General features: G+C 35.0%; 1 protein-coding gene and 2 long non-coding RNA genes across 3 annotated transcripts; all 3 read right to left on the bottom strand.

Moving 5' to 3' along the window:
* Positions 1-269: 269 nt before the first annotated feature.
* Positions 270-1536, bottom strand: LOC122607280 (NAD(P)H-quinone oxidoreductase chain 4, chloroplastic). Its single transcript, XM_043780217.1, has one exon. It carries the CDS (start codon positions 1457-1459, stop codon positions 308-310), a length of 1152 nt encoding a protein of 383 aa, XP_043636152.1. The 5' UTR covers positions 1460-1536; the 3' UTR covers positions 270-307.
* An 8766-nt stretch (positions 1537-10302) lies between these two features.
* On the bottom strand, positions 10303-11646 carry LOC122608543. Its single transcript, XR_006325244.1, has 2 exons — positions 11543-11646; positions 10303-10843 (listed from the first exon to the last, which is right to left on the bottom strand). It is a non-coding gene; the product is annotated as an uncharacterized LOC122608543 (long non-coding RNA).
* Positions 11647-14024: 2378 nt separating this feature from the next.
* On the bottom strand, positions 14025-15372 carry LOC122608471. The gene is made up of 4 exons (XR_006325231.1): positions 15348-15372; positions 15209-15263; positions 14691-14775; positions 14025-14315 (listed from the first exon to the last, which is right to left on the bottom strand). It is a non-coding gene; the product is annotated as an uncharacterized LOC122608471 (long non-coding RNA).
* Between the last annotated feature and the right edge of the window lie 1147 nt (positions 15373-16519).

The following is a 16519-nucleotide window of genomic DNA, read 5'->3' as shown; positions in this document are numbered from 1 at the left end:
CTACATAGTTATGGTTCATTTACGTTAACCTCTAGTTAAAAAAAAGAAAAGTTATTAAGAATACAAACAGAGTGCAATATAGTGTATATAAAACACATTGTGTCAACCGGCAAGAACCGTGCGAATCAAGTAGTGTAGTGATTCACGCGGTTCTCGCAAAGACCAAGTATGTTGGATGAAAATTGAAATTCATATTTTGTTTTTACTTTATTTAAAATTTAAGAGAATAAAAATCCTTCTTTTTTTTCATTATCCAACTGACTCTTAAAAATCATAGGAGTTTTTTCTTTAAGAAACTTTAAGAAAACTATCTATAAAAATAATTAGATAAAATACCTTCAACCTTGTCAACTGATAGCGAAAGAACAAAATCGGGATACATACCAATACCTATTACAGGTAGAAAAATGGAGATGGAAACAAATAACTCGCGCGGTCCAGAATCAAAAACAAAAGAGTTTGGAGTATTAAATAATTTGTATCCATAGAACATCTGCCGTGACATAGATAATAAATAAATAGGAGTTAATATCATTCCAATTGCCATTACAAAAGTGATAGCTATTTTGGGCATTAAAAGATATTTTTGGCTTGTAATTAGTCCTAAAAAGATTATAACTTCTGCAACAAAACCACTCATACCCGGTAATGCAAGGGAAGCCATGGAAAAGCTACTGAACATCGTAAATATTTTTGGCATGGGGATACCTACTCCGCCCATTTCGTCGAGATAAACAAGGCGTATTCTATCATAACTCGTTCCTGCCAAGAAAAAAAGTGCAGCACCAATAAAGCCATGAGATATTATTTGTAATATAGCTCCATTGAGTCCCGTATCGGTTATAGAAGCAATTCCTATAAGTATGAAACCCATATGAGATACGGAGGAATAGGCTATTCTTTTTTTTAAATTACGCTGGCCGGGAGATGTTGAAGCTGCATAGATTATTTGTAGTGTGCCTACTATCATCAACCAAGGAGAAAATATAGAATGAGCGTGTGGTAATAATTCCATATTAATCCGAATCAATCCATACGCTCCCATTTTTAATAAAATTCCGGCTAGAAGCATACAAGTACTGTAATGCGCCTCTCCGTGGGTATCTGGTAACCATGTATGTAGCGGTAGAATCGGTGATTTGACAGCAAAAGCAATAAAAAATCCAATATAGAATATTATTTCCAAAGCCACAGGATACGATTGATTAACTGATGTTTCAAAATTTAATGTTGGCTCATTAGAACCATATAAACCGATACCCAGAACTCCCATTAAGAGAAAAATGGAGCCCCCCGCCGTGTACAAAATAAATTTTGTGGCTGAATAGAGACGTTTCTTCCCTCCCCACATGGCTAAAAGTAGATAGACCGGAATTAATTCTAATTCCCACATGATGAAAAAAAGTAAAAGGTCCCGAGAAGAAAATGATCCTATTTGACCACTGTACATTGCTAACATCAAGAAATGGAATAATCGAGAATCCCGAGTAATAGGCCAGGCCGCTAAGGTAGCTAAAGTGGTGATAAATCCTGTTAATAAAACGGGGCCTATAGACAGTCCATCTATTCCTAATTTCCAACGGAAATCAAAAAAACTGATCCATTTATAGTAGTCTACTAGTTGGATTAATGGATCGTCCAATTGGAAATGATAACAGAATGCATAGGTTGTTAGAAGAAGTTCTAACGAAAAATAATAACTATACTTAACAACAAAACGCTCGGAAAAGCCCAACATTATTAAATAAGAACCATCTGCGAAAATATAAATTTATATCCGAGAAAAATAATATCTTCTCGGGATATCCCCCGAGAAGATAGAAAAGGAACATCAGACCGCTTAGCAAGAGAACCTTAACACTGCGAAATAAATTCATCCTAACCGATTGTTTCATTTTTTGTTTTTTCTTTCCCAGTATCGATATAATGAGCACTGTGAACTATCTGCTTCAAAAAAGATAGTTGTAAAGAAGATCAGAGCAAGATATCGTAGTGTAGAACATATTTGAAGTAATGGGGATCACATTAGTAGGAATATAGGTTGATACGTCTCCAGAAAGCCTTGCACAAAGGGGATGAAAGGCTACTTCTTTGCCCCCTTATTGTATTTAGCTGCTGTCACCGAAGGCTCCTTTTCTTAGCGCAACTGGCCTTTCTGACCTTTTTATAAGTCCCCTCTAGTCTACTACTAGGCACCTATGTCAGGGGAGAGCAGAAAGCGAGAGAAGAGTGCTATGATTCTTGTGCAGTCTATATAAGCAATTCCTTGATCAGGGTTTTCTTGGCCAGGAATGCTCGATCCAGATAAGAGGGCGCTGTCCTCTATTGTTGAAGCTCAGTTCAGTAAAACAATCGGGTTTACCAAGCTTGTAGGATACTACTTACTAATTTATGCCTGGACGCAGGAAGAGCGAACTATTCTCTTATACAATGCTCTATCGATCCAGAACTCTAGGAAAGCAACTTCGATACCTAGATAGCGGGAGAGGAAGGGCTAGCCCATACAAAAGGGAATCCACTTCTTTACTAGAGATAACTCGATTTGAAGCTTTCATTCCTCTTCAGGTGGTTTGGTTTATCTTTATTTAGCTATTGAGCAAAAAGAGTTCGCAACCTTTTTTGCGCTCATCTCCTTCTCTTCAGGGATATGTAACTCCAAGCCATCAACATTTGGGAAAACAACATACCTTGATGCAAACCTATAAACTCCTTAAACCACCTCTTAAAGTGAACGTGAATAGGATCTTTAAGTTTCAGAGTGGGCTGCTATTGCCTCTCCTTCACAAGCCCGATTCCGATGGTTATGATTACAGCAACAGTTAACCCTCCGGGTCTTGACTAGGAAACTAGCTCTGCAAAGACGCTTCTTTGGTGTTCTTCCGGTGGATGAAAATCAAAACCAACTAGCCAACCAGAAAAAAAGGCTTCCGTCCTCGGAACTAAAGCTGGTTCTATTCTGGACAAGAAAGCAAAGCCGGGGACCTAGGTGGGAGGAGCTGACTTGACTGGTTAAATTTCCGGTACTTAGTCATTCGACTGACAAAGAGAGGAGACCGAAGGAGAGAAGAGGTTTAGCCCTTTCCCTAATGGTCGATCGAGTAACTATGCCCCTTGATCCTAACCAAAGTAAGCTAGTCCACGAGTGAAAGACTTTCCACTAGATAGAATGAGGGTAGCTCTCCCGATAGGTTACGGGTGGAATCTCCTACCCCTGATTTGATTCGATTCGATTCCTAGGATTTTCATTTTCCCGGGATTTCTCGCTTAATATCTGATGTCCCTGAGGGAATCCTTAGATGTGAAAGTGAGGAGATAGAAAAGTTCAGACTTTGAGCCAAAGACGGAAGAGAGAGAGGGAGCACTCGTGGCACACTTATACAGATAGCTATCGATGGGGCTATAAATCTTCATTACCCTTACGGTCGACTAACTTCGCCAAGAAAAGCACTTCTTACTGGGTGAAGGGCTGGGCCTACGCTCGCTTGTTCCAGCGCGAGAATCTCCGGCTTTTTGGTCAGCGGCTATCTGGACCACCATACCTTCTCTATTGCAAGCTACCTCTTGTTAACCGGTTCTAGCTTACGTATACCGTTGACTCCTGTGTCTTACACACAAGGTTGACATAAGGAAATTCCTTGTTCTAATAATTACGCCGTCCCCGGTCCCTTGGGCTTGGGGTAAGCCTTAAATGTGCGATGCCCGATAATTGTGCATTAGGAGCTCGCTTCCTTCCATTAGTCAATCGGACTTTTTCACAAGATCTCTAATGCCAATAAAGCAGGAAGGCGAGGAGAATGCCAAATCGAAAGCAACCCATAAAGCTAGTTCCCTTGGACTGAGTCTAGTGCTTCATACGATACAAGACAAGGAAGGAAAGGAAAGGAAGTGCGTGTTCAGAGTTGGAGGATTCCAGGCCAGCCCGATGCGTTCTGAGGAACTAGACAGATCAAGTTTCTTTCCTCATATACTTTAGCTGACGTAATTGATTACAAGAAAGTGACTCTGCAAAACATTGAATCAACACAGTATAAGGCACTGCCAACAAAAATAAAAGCGGGTCTGGACGACAACCATTCCTTGAATTTGGTTCTGGCAAAGCGGGAGGAAGCCACTCTAAAGAGGAGGACTGTCAAAGAGTCATGTTGGGCTTCGACTAGGAGCTCTCCTCGGCCATAGAGATTCGCTTGGAGCATATCATAATGAGCTTGAGGCCTTTCGCTCAAGAGGTTAATGAATCTGGCTTCTAACAATGATCAATCATGTGGCGGTGTGGAAAGGCGTATGTACATCTAATTCGAGCATTTTCTACTACTAGTATGGGTAAGCATAAGGGGCTATAAATACGTCTTATGTTATGACGAACACACAACCTTTGTATAATGAGCTACTCAAGAGATGGGAACCACACGTCCCAGGCTTGCCCCCTACCAATAAAGTACAGCCAGCCACTATGTATCCATGTAAACTAGGGATGAGGAATAGACAACGGCAGTTCGTTATTCATACTCGTTATTTAGATGGTTACAGGGTTGACCGAGCTATTTATTCCGTTTCCCGAAATGGTGACCCATAACTTGTTTTCCCGGGAAAGGGTTCAGATCTATATCGCAATACATAGCCCGTAGTGGGGTGGGGAAGGCTGTTTGGTAAAGGCGGATCCTCCTGTAGGTACGTAGACGGATCGAAATGCAGGCTCTGTCGAGACCTGTTGATCCCTTCCTTTCATACCTGGTCTAGTCTCTCTTTCTTAGGTCGATTCCATCCGCAGCAGAGGGTGAAGTTGACCCGGCTTATTCAGCTTGTCATTATTGGTGTAGTGCTAGACTCCTCCTCTCCTTTATTTTTTATGAATGGAAAAAAGATTCGATTGTTACTAGCCCCTTTTTGCCCACCCACTGAGCTGAGCCCTATGACTAGAGACTAGAAGGCAGAAAGAAATTCCTATTAGCTGAAAGTGGGTCTACAAGATGAGGACTCTCTATCGTCAGATCGTTGGCAGTCTGGTTCTGCTTTCTCCTATCTTAGTCAGTCAGTAAACTCGGGGATGAAAGCTCTAGCTAATCTTGGACAGGTTTCTTTTTCCGTTCTTTCGCGTAGTGAATTCTTCTCTCTCTTATGATATTTCCGCTTGAGGCTCTGCGAGACCTGAAATACAGGTTTTGAAGAAACTCGGCCAACGGCATCTTTGATGCTCTTATTTCGTTTCGCGAAGTAGGGATTGGGAGTTTCGTCTCGGACTTGACTTGACTTGAAAAGGCCTAAAGCAGAGGTTCTGAAAGAACGTAGTGGTGAACGAAGTTTACTTTGACTTATAGCATTTCTCCTTCTCTTAGCTGAAGGCTTATCCATGAATCCGGACTTGAAGAACTTGAGGGCATAGGATTCAATCCAGCCACAGGTTCTCCCTATGGCTACCTTGTTGCGAACGAAAGACCGGATCTCTATTCTTCCAGCAATCTTCTTTTGATGATAAAAAAGAAAGAAGAGAAAGAACTGGGAGTTGGCGCCTACATAACTGCTTGCTTGCTTACCAAGCCATCCTGGCAGCAAGCTCCTCCAGTTCGATTATGATTCTTGACTTGACTTATTATAAAAACAACTCACTATCCAAATGAAAGACAATCGATTATCTACCCAAGAAGATAGAGAGTCCCACATACAAAAAAAGGTCACAAATAGAGTTAAACCAAGTCACAAATAGATTATATTTTTCTATAATCTAATATCTAATATATATATATATAGTAAGTATATAGTAAGTATATATTTCTATAATCTATCTATAAGTAGTATATAGTATTACTATATAATTTTTTTCCATTAACATAAAAAAAGGAGCAATAACGCCCTCTTTATAAAAACAAGAGGGAAGCTATTGCTCCTTTTTTAGTTCAAAAACTCCTATACAATACAATCAGACCAAAGTCTTATCCATTTGTAGATGGAGCTTCAATAGCAGCTAAGTCTAGAGGGAAATTGTGAGCATTACGTTCATGCATAACTTCCATACCAAGGTTAGCACGGTTAATGATATGAGCCCAAGTGTTAATTACACGGCCTTGACTATCAACTACTGATTGGTTGAAATTGAAACCATAAGCATGAATTATCATACGTTATACAATTATGTGGAGATTTGGATTTTTGATCATATGTGCACGAATATTGCTATGATTACATATGATCGACTTGCATACAAGAAGGAGAGTTGAAACGACAACCACCATAAGGGTAGCAGACAAAAATGGACCCATGAAACTGAAGTCATAATCTCTGTATGCACCCCTAAAGGTGAACAAAGTAAGAGTAACTATGACCACATCAGTTAAAATGGTTGTTTCTAGGATCACCTTTCGTGCAACTTGAAAAGGATTGAGCCTTCTCTTCTATTTGTTGTCAAGGGTCACAAGAACTTGATTAAACATTATCTCAGAAGTCCACTTCTAAGCTATAAGACTATGGAAAGATGCATATTTGGTTGAGTAATGCAGAACTTGTTAGTTAAATAATAGGTTAATGAAGGTGTCAACTTTTGATATTTAGTCATGGTTCATACGGAGTAGTATGCTTTACCTCTAATCTAAGGTTGAAGCTGGTAAAGCTAACATTATTAGCCATGTTAGAATTATAAAAGTGGTGTTAAGTTGTAAATTTTCATTAGTGGAAGGAATATTAGTGATTATAGTGATATTAGTATAAATACTCCTTCCTTAATTATTTTGTAATAAGCCTTTGAGATAATTATCATCCATCCTTTTCTCTAACTTACTTTCTCTCTCTACACCATCATCTTCCTCTCATCACTCACACACACTTACACATAGTGAAACCTCCATTAACACACACTAAAGCTCAATTTCAAGTTATATCATTTGGTATCAGAGTGCAATCAATGTATCTAAACGATCCCCAAGCTAATTTGAAGCTGAATTTGTGCTAATTTTGTTTAAAATTGAGTTTTTAGAAAACTACCATTTGTAGAACGAGATGATTTCTGAATTTTTAGAATGTTTTTGTTCGTAATTAGGTTCTATATACAAAAATCAAAAACATATTTCAATTTCAGAAGTCAATTTCATCATTTAAGTAGTTTTTGATGAAGGTCTATAAATCACACTTTAGAGGGTTTTGAATCTCGTTGAAATTGATGTTTATTTTCACTCAGGTTTGATGCGCGATCTAATTGTGAGAATTTTAATAACACAACCAAACTATCATAATAAGAGATACATAAAAATATAGGTCATAACTAGAGATATCAAAACACCAAAACTCTAAATTATATAACACGAAAACGTTACCAAATATTTGATTGTTTTTTTTAAAATTGTTACGTATCACAAGAATTCTTCTCTCCACTTACAAAGTATGTGTTACATCATCATGACCGACCTTCGATTGTGGCCAATGATAGTCATAAACTGCTTAAAAGGACGTGCGAATGTGCAATAAACCACCGGAAACTAATTCTGTATCACTAAAATCTAAACGAACTTCAAATGTTTAGGTTATGATGAGTTCAACTCACAAGTTCATAGAGAGTTTACGAAGTCATAACGCACCCGAAAACTTAATTGTAACACAAAAACCTCTAGCAATAAGTCCACAATGGTTATACATCTACATCTATACATACATTTATTTATAGATTCATTCAAATTATATAAATCATACATGCATACAAATATTCTACATAGATACAAAGTATATATATATATATGAGAAAATCAAATCAAATTATATATATATATATAGGCAAAAGATAAAATGAGTCAAGCCAATAGAAAAAGTCCAGGGGTCCAATTTGTGATTGTCCGATCCGTAAATTTCGGCGACTCTGATTAAAAAACTGATTATTATGCGCACTCCCTTTCGAGGGTGGTTATGTAATTTCCAACAACAAAACGAAAACCCTTTTCGTCCTTAATCTTCACATAGTAACATACACTTCGATTTCTCCGTTCTCCTTCTTTCTTTCTCCTCTCTTAAACCGATCACCGTCTTCATTTTCGCGATCACCTTCTTCATTTCTCCGATCACCGTTTTCATTTTTTATTATCTGATTAGGTCCTTTTTTTCTCCGCCGTTTGAATCTTACATTTTTGTAAACCCTAATTTTTATTCCGATTGGCGGATTGAACGATGGGGAAAAAGAATTGTGAAAAGGAAAAACAAAGCCATACTTATTATAGTTTTTTTAGATTTTAGTAAACCCTAATTTTTCCCTTTTATTAATTAGTTACTTATTTTTATTTATTTTAGGTTGAAGTGAGAGATTGAGCTATCGTAAAAAGACAGGTGCAGATATTCCACTAGAAGAAGCAAATTATGTAACTTCTACATCCACAGGTATGTATTTTTTTATTTTTAAATTTTTTTCATAATGTTTGTATTAATTTTTACATTTTAGTTACAATGTTTATAGTAAGTTGAAAAGATTAAACATTTTTATTAAAATGATACAGTTTCACACGCAATCAAATGGCTCGATGCTAATAGATTAAATCAAAGACAGAAAACACTGATAAAACGTCAATTTCATATAAACTCAATAATATTCAACTGAATTTTACAATAACCAAAATCCTTATTTATACTAATCCTAACACCCTTAAAATAAAAAAAACAAATCAATTCATACGTATCATTATAAATAAAAGATAACTTCTAAAAATAAAATATAACTTATTAAAATATAGAAGATTATCTAAATAAACCGCATTATGGAGTTGGGTCAGGTCATGGGTCTCCTGCATTATTCTCTCCCTCTTCGAAAAAAACTCGTCCTCAAGTTTTGACTTTAAACCACGTCCACCCGGATCGAATGGAACATCAACGCGATTCTCATGCAGTATTATCATGATGTCCCACATAAATATCTTAATTTCTCGAGTCATTCCGCCAAACTCGGAACTTGTACCATCGGGGTCGTACAGAACATCCAGGCATGTCTTTCTCTTCTTTAAATTTGAAAACTTAATATGACATTAAGTAATGTAGATCTTGGTTTCCAACATATAATTTCTATCATTTCCGTAGAAATTTGATATTAATGGAGCACCAAAAGCGGAATGAGATTGCAATATAAATGCAATTAATTCTTTTAAAACTTGATAGGCAACAAAATCGGTACTCGATATTAGATTTTTAAAGTTTATTTTAAAACTTGACTTTATATTTAAGTGCCAATCATGAAAATCTATCCCAAAACTTAAAGCCAAATACCACGATTCAACGTAACACTACCAGATTAATTTCACCTTACCTCCTCGATCGTTCTTCGTGTTCACAATGAAATCTGAAATTTTAACTTCATTGTGATTGTCTTTCTTCACTGTCTTGTTGAGAAGTTCATCTTTAAAAAACTGAACTCGTGGTCATCCAAATATACCAATCTTCATCTTCGTATTCATCAAACACAGGAGGTGCTCGATAGAGGGTGCTACAATTCCCAAGATACTCCTTCCCAAAGTTCTCATCTCGGATAGAAGTTTCCAAGTCGGTTTCTTGAAACTTGTAGCCATCGCCGTCTTCAGGATGCTCCTCTTTCCCAACAATCTCATCCCAGATGACATCTTCTGGGTCAGTTTCCTAGATATTGCGATCTTGTAAATAGAACACGATATCATCGATGCCTCGTTCGGCAATTTGGCGAGTAAAAATGTGGTTCTCATCACGCAGAGCCATTTGAATTAACCTGAGCTCTGATACCAACTGATGCAGTTTCACACGCAATCAAATGGCTCGATGCTAATAGATTAAATCAAAGACCGAAAACATTGACAAAACGTCAATTTTCATATAAATGCAATAATATTCAACTGCATTTTACAATAACCAAAATCTTTATTTATACTAATCTTAAAACCCTTAAAATAAGAAAACAAATCAATTCATACTTATCATTATAAATAAAAGATAACTTCTAAAAATAAAATATAACTTATTAAAATAAAAGATAACCTAAAATAACCGCATTGTGGGGTTGGGTCGGGTCATGGGTCTCCGGCATCAAAAAATGTATCACTTTTTATTAAAAAAGTTTCGACTGCATAAAGGGTGTTGTCTGAGTATTTAATTGTTTCACAAAATTTGTCTAATTTCTTTTTAAAGTTATCATAATTAACTACACTTTATAACTTTGTAATTGAAAGGTTTACACTTATACTGTCAACAATTTATTAACTAATTACAAAACTTTAGATTTGATGTTGGAGACGTATTGTAGTTGGAGACATATACAGATTGGATAACCATGAACACCATTTTAACTACTTAATTAAATTACAAACCCAATTTTCGTAAAGCTGAAAGTGAAAGTATTTTGTCACTAAAATTACACAAAACATCATAACCGCAATATACTCTCACTCTTTTTCCAAATTTTTACAAATTTAAGACTAATAAAACTTGGATTATATAGCTTACCTAATATTAAACAGTGAAATCATGGTCGGAAATTGAATAAATACATGGAAGATTATTGAAATCCGACTCCATGAAGATAGATGTTAACTCAAATAATAGAAGAAGTTGCTTTCTCATCGTCATCTTTGTTAATCAGCATAGGAAACGCTGCAAACCCACCAGCTGCAGCCGAATTCCATGAAGATGCCTCCTCTTGGAATCTGAAACCACTACTAGAGTCGTCGGAGGATGAAGAAGGTGATGACGAGGACAGATACGTGTAACCAATTTCTAGTGACTGGATTGAGCCCTCGTCAGTGGACTCGCCATCGGTGGCATAGTCTACTAATCCAAGAGGATTGATCCACTTGACTTTCTTTTTAGGGTTCTCCTCGACGGGGCTACCATCTTCTTCTTAGAATATGTAACCATGTAACTATGTAAGTAGATGTTAGCTAGAGCTTATAGTTGATCGAATTTATTACATAAGTTAACACGATATTTGTAATCAAAAATAAAAGGAAGTTATAGCTAAATACAAAAAAAAAAGAAAAAGAAAATGAAAAAAGAAAACTATCGAGTCAAAGACCACATATTTCATTTTGTCTTTTAATCACAAATGTTCAAATAAAGTCCTTTTATCCTATTGTATTAGTTGAACTCAATTTAGTCAATAACAAATACATATTTAGCACAAACAAAAGGAGGTGCCACACTATTTAGTCTATACTTTAGTCTATACATTATGTTGTATAAATTATATCCCATAGTAAAATAGATTATAATTTAATAGATAAATAATCTCCTTATAAAATTCTAAGATTAACCATAAGAACATTGGGTATGGTACGGATTAAGTTTTGATGTCACCGACTTTGTAGTTAGTACAACAACGATGAACACCACCTTTTTACATCAATTAAATTTGATGTTGGAGACATACTGTAGTTGGAGACATATACAGATTGGATAACCATGAACACCATTTTAACTACTTAATTAAATTACATACCCAATTTCGTAAAGCTAAAAGTGAAATGCAACTAAAATTACGTAAAACATTATAACCGCAGTATACTCTCACTCTTTTTCCAATTTTTACAAATTTAAGACTAATAAACATGGATTATATTACCTAATATTAAACGGTGAAATCATGGTCGGAAATTGAATAAATACATTGAAGATTATTGTAATCCGACTCCATCAAGATAGAGGTTAACTCAAATAATACGAAAGAATGTGGTTACTTGGCTTATTTTTGATTAAAAAAAGTTCAGAGGAAGAAAACTTTAGATAACATGACTACATGTTAAAACCTTTTTATATAGATACAAAAGTGAAATAAACAATAAATGCAATCTAGATTTTCTTATCTTCTTATCTATATCTCTTCTTATCCTCTTATCTTTATAGATACAAAAGTGAAATAAACAATGCAATCTAGATTTCCTTATCTTCTAGTCTTTATCTCTCCTTATCCTCTTATCCAAGCTTTGACTAAATATCATGGTTGGAATTTGTGCTACTTTTTTGTATACATAAAAAATACATCTGGCAAATAGAAAATGAACTTAATTAAAATGTATGATATTTGTGTTGAATTCGTTTGAAATAGAATAATACCATTTCAAAAATAAGATAATTTTTATAATACATATTTATTCGGTTCAATTTCACACCCCGATCTATAAACTAAAAATTTGAAACCCAACCAAAAGAGTCTAGCTCACTTGTAGTTGTCCACACGATAATACAAACTATTTCAAGGTTTCCACTATAATTAATAATAGAAAATGACCTTTAATAAGTTAATATAATTATAAAGGAGGGGGGGAGGGGCTAATTGCTTAGAAAGTACTTAAACTTGTACAAAAACTTTTTTGAGGGCTCGAACATCTTTTATGGGACTAAACTTGACAATAACGTACTTAACTTGTACAAAAACTTTTTTGGGGGCTCGAACAAAAAACATGTCTTTTATGGGACTAAACTTGACAATAACGTCTGTTGTAAGTCTAGATTACCTTTACAACAGGTATCCGGTTAACACTAATATTAAAATACATTTTGTTTTAATTTGTATTTCACGTGTATATTCTACCTCATTCATATACACCGCATTATTTCCACCTCATTTATTTTTTTGCACATCTTTAAAAAACAAAATTCATATCATATACAAGGTCTACCATTTCTTTACTAAACCACCATCAAACTTTGAAGCAACAATAACTTCAGGTTATCATCCATGACTTTCACTTACACCACTTAGATCAATATCTCTATATCTTTATATCTATCTTTCATCACAACATATTATGCACGAGAGGAAACCACATCAAGATATTGATGAACTTGGACTTCAATTACATGATAAAAAAAAAATCATTAGTTTCGTTTTCACTTGTGTGTATGTATATATAAATCACAGCTCCTAGACAAATCCACTTATGTGTATGTATATAAAGAAAAATTCATCACAAATCTAACAATCAAAAAGTGTTTTACAGCTCCTGAACACACATCTCTTCAATTAACACACGATTGTTACATGTTCATAGCCTTTTTATTTTGAAGTTCATGAACATAAATGAATGGGTGTTCACGAACCTCGTTCACGAACATATTATCTGTTCATGAACGGGAGCTGTGTTCATGTTCGTTCGTTAAACTAAACGAACGAACTTCCCGCCGAATAGTTCATGAACAATTCATGAACTTTTCGGTTCATTTACAGCCCTACTTATAAGGTCATGCAATTCTCAACAATGTAATGAGTTTCATTCGCTAGCCTTTCTAACTCTTCACTTGATTCTCCATATCTTGTTAATCTTGTTCTCATTCTCGGAGGTATTAGATCCTTTGTCCAACACCTGATAATGTATTTTTCTGGTATTTGTTTAATAGTGTTGGCCTTGAACATGCAAAATACATGTCTACATAAGAAGCCATAACGTTCAAATGTCTTGCAGCTAGATACAACGTTCAAATGTTTTGCAGCTACATACAACTCTTTGATCTTTTCTGTACGTATCAACTTAACAAGCAACACAACAAACAAATTACTCCCTCCGTCCCAATTTAAATATCACGTTGACTAACTTTGACCGTAAATAACTTTGTTTGTGTCATGTAACACTTGATATAAAATATATGAATGGATTGAGTTTTTAATGTAATTTTCATTCATATAAGTTTCATCAACTACTAAATAGTACAAACAAAATTATTTACGGTCAAAGTTAGTCAACGTGACATTTAAATTGGGACGGAGGGAGTAATACACTTGATCCACTTTGTTATGTATAATTTGAAAACAGTATAATTTCAATAAAGAACATAATAAGATTACAAAAATATCAACATAATAATGAAAGTCTTGGGCTTCATTTCAAGCATACCGTATGCGTGGTTCAAACTCCACATACTGCTCAATTAAATGTCACTATGATGTCTCAAATGCTAACTACTAACTTCAACTCACTATTAAAAAAACACAATTTTATTCGAGTGAAAGGATTCATATGAAGTAAAACGTCAAAAAGACAATAATACGCCCAATTGATGCATCATCGCATTCAGATATAAGTATCCTATGCAATCGCTATGACAAGGGCCAAAAAAATCACTTCATTAATGTGAAATTTAAAACAATTTATACTTTCTTTTCCCGAATTCACTACACATTTCACTAGTAGCATTTCATGATCCATAGACATAAAGAAGGCTTGATATATAGATATACTGTATATATATTGAATTATATACATGTAGAACCAGTGAAAAAGTAATTAAAGCTGTCGTCGGTTGTTATTTGTAAGTATTAATTGGCGCTACAAGTATTTACAATGTGGTTAGTTACTTGTACATATGCACTGAAAAATTTGCCTCTAAAAACCATGGACCTATAAACAAAAAACAAAGCATAGTTAATTACAAGTAGCCCGCCCTTATGACTGAACAGCAAAACCCTATTTAATACATTAATCGCATTGTGAAATTTAGAACATGTATTAATATTAAAACGAAAATGCCCATTTTGCAACTTTTGAGCCAGAAAATTTCCATAGAGGTGGCAAACTTAAAACATTAGATATGTAACACAAAATTGTCCAAAAATATATGTTTATAAGTTGGCAGATTCACATTAATACCGTTCATACCCTTAAGCGAATTTCTTTTTTACATAGGCATGAAAATATTCAAGGGGAACCCTTTTAACCACCTCACCCCCCACCCATTCCGCCTATGCTAAAAGCAATGAAAGTGGAAAAGAGTACCTGTGGAGCATTGTGTATATCATTGGGTTGTATGATGTGTAAAATAAGGATGCCTCAGAGCATCATCAACAGTCAACCGATCCTCCTGCGGTTCAATTACAGTTATTAATGTGGTGAAGTGGTGACATCCAAAATACAAGAACATACGCAATTAGATACAAAAAACAGACATATAGAGAAAGTGAGAAACATACAATCATGTGTTCATACAAAGAATATATTAAATCAAACATAAATCAGGTCAAATATTTATAACAATTAGATAAGTTGGTCACATGATTTGGGAACAATATAATTACAGTAACAATTTAAATTTTTCAATAAAAATGATTTAGGAAGTTTTATGCATTAAAAATATGCATTTCATGACTTCCAACCTTTTTGACTCGTTCGTCCAACTAGACGTGTTCCCCTATTGGCAAAATACTTCATGTAACCAGTTTGAAACACAACCCAAATTGACCCATTAAGGAATTATGGGGCTCAAAAATCAAAAAACTTATATTTTGATAACTTACTGGATCCCAAACTAATAGTTGACGTACTAATCTCATAGCCCATACATTTGGAAACCTGCTTAGAACATAAACACAAAGTAAGCGGCCATGGTTATTGTATAGAAAGATAATACAATATGGTAGGTGGAACCAAACCAACCCTATTTTAAGAGGATCTCTGCTTTGATCTGACTCAAAAAGAATTCCTCTGAGCATTTCCACGAAGCTGGTGAACCGAGCACTAAGTCCAAATGTAAAGCCTTAATTAGTACAAAACTTCATAAAACATGCCTCAAAACAAGAAGTGGCAATTTTGACCCATATACTTCTGAATCAGTTGATTTAGATTATGTTGGGTATAAAACACTTTATAAAATCACATATTTTATACAAAAAATGTTCCATGATACGACCTGCTTTAAACCATACCAAGAATTTACCATTTTAATCAAACCCGTCCATTCTGTCACCTCTAATCACATGTGAAATATTGGAAACTGTCAAGACACAGATATCACGTTCGGTTTACACCAAGCCATTCAGATTGTCAAAAAAATGTTCTATTTTTGACAGGAGTCGCAAGCACGACACTTACAATAACAAAAGATTGTGGTGGTGATAAGGCGATGTGTTACATTGATAGCATATTTTAAAACTAAATCTCGAAAAATGTCCTTGTCACTTTAGGATTGAAACTGAAATAAAATTTTATAAAGCTTTATTGACCTTTTTTCGGAGATTCATGTGGTAATAAGTTTTTGCAATTTTACTCCTGCCAAATTTTACTTGAAATTCGATAACAGAAGTAGAGAACCCCATGAACTAACGAACAGAATATGAAAGTTCAGGAATCAACAATCAACTAACCTTTCGATTATTCCCCAAGTCAGAACATGTTTCGATGAACTCCCAGGAAGCAAAATGCATAATTCCATAAATGACCTTAGTCTGCGACCAGAAAAGAGGACCAACTACTGTCAATATCAGAAGCAAGTGCAGACACGCATTATGTTTTCTATGGAGGTGACATTTCGAACCATCTATATTAGAACAGGTTGAACAGGTTGATTTGGATATGTTTTACCTCTTAACAGGTCAAATGTGTTAGCTAGAGCATTTAACCAAGAAAAAAACCATGTCAAATGGTCGAGCAGGTCAACCAAGTTAAAAGTCACCTTAATGCATAAATCATTTTATATCACTGTATTGAATAATAGTTTAGATTATTATTGTGAATAAGAGGTTTTACTATCATACATAGCACATTAATAATATATAAACTTATAAGAAAGAGAATAAGAAACTTTGTTACCCAACCTGATCAATTACCCA

Source organism: Erigeron canadensis, chromosome 7, assembly GCF_010389155.1.
Source record: "Erigeron canadensis isolate Cc75 chromosome 7, C_canadensis_v1, whole genome shotgun sequence".
Lineage (NCBI taxonomy): Eukaryota > Viridiplantae > Streptophyta > Magnoliopsida > Asterales > Asteraceae > Erigeron > Erigeron canadensis.
Note: the sequence above shows the minus strand (reverse complement) of the source record. Positions and strands in the feature narration are given on the sequence as shown.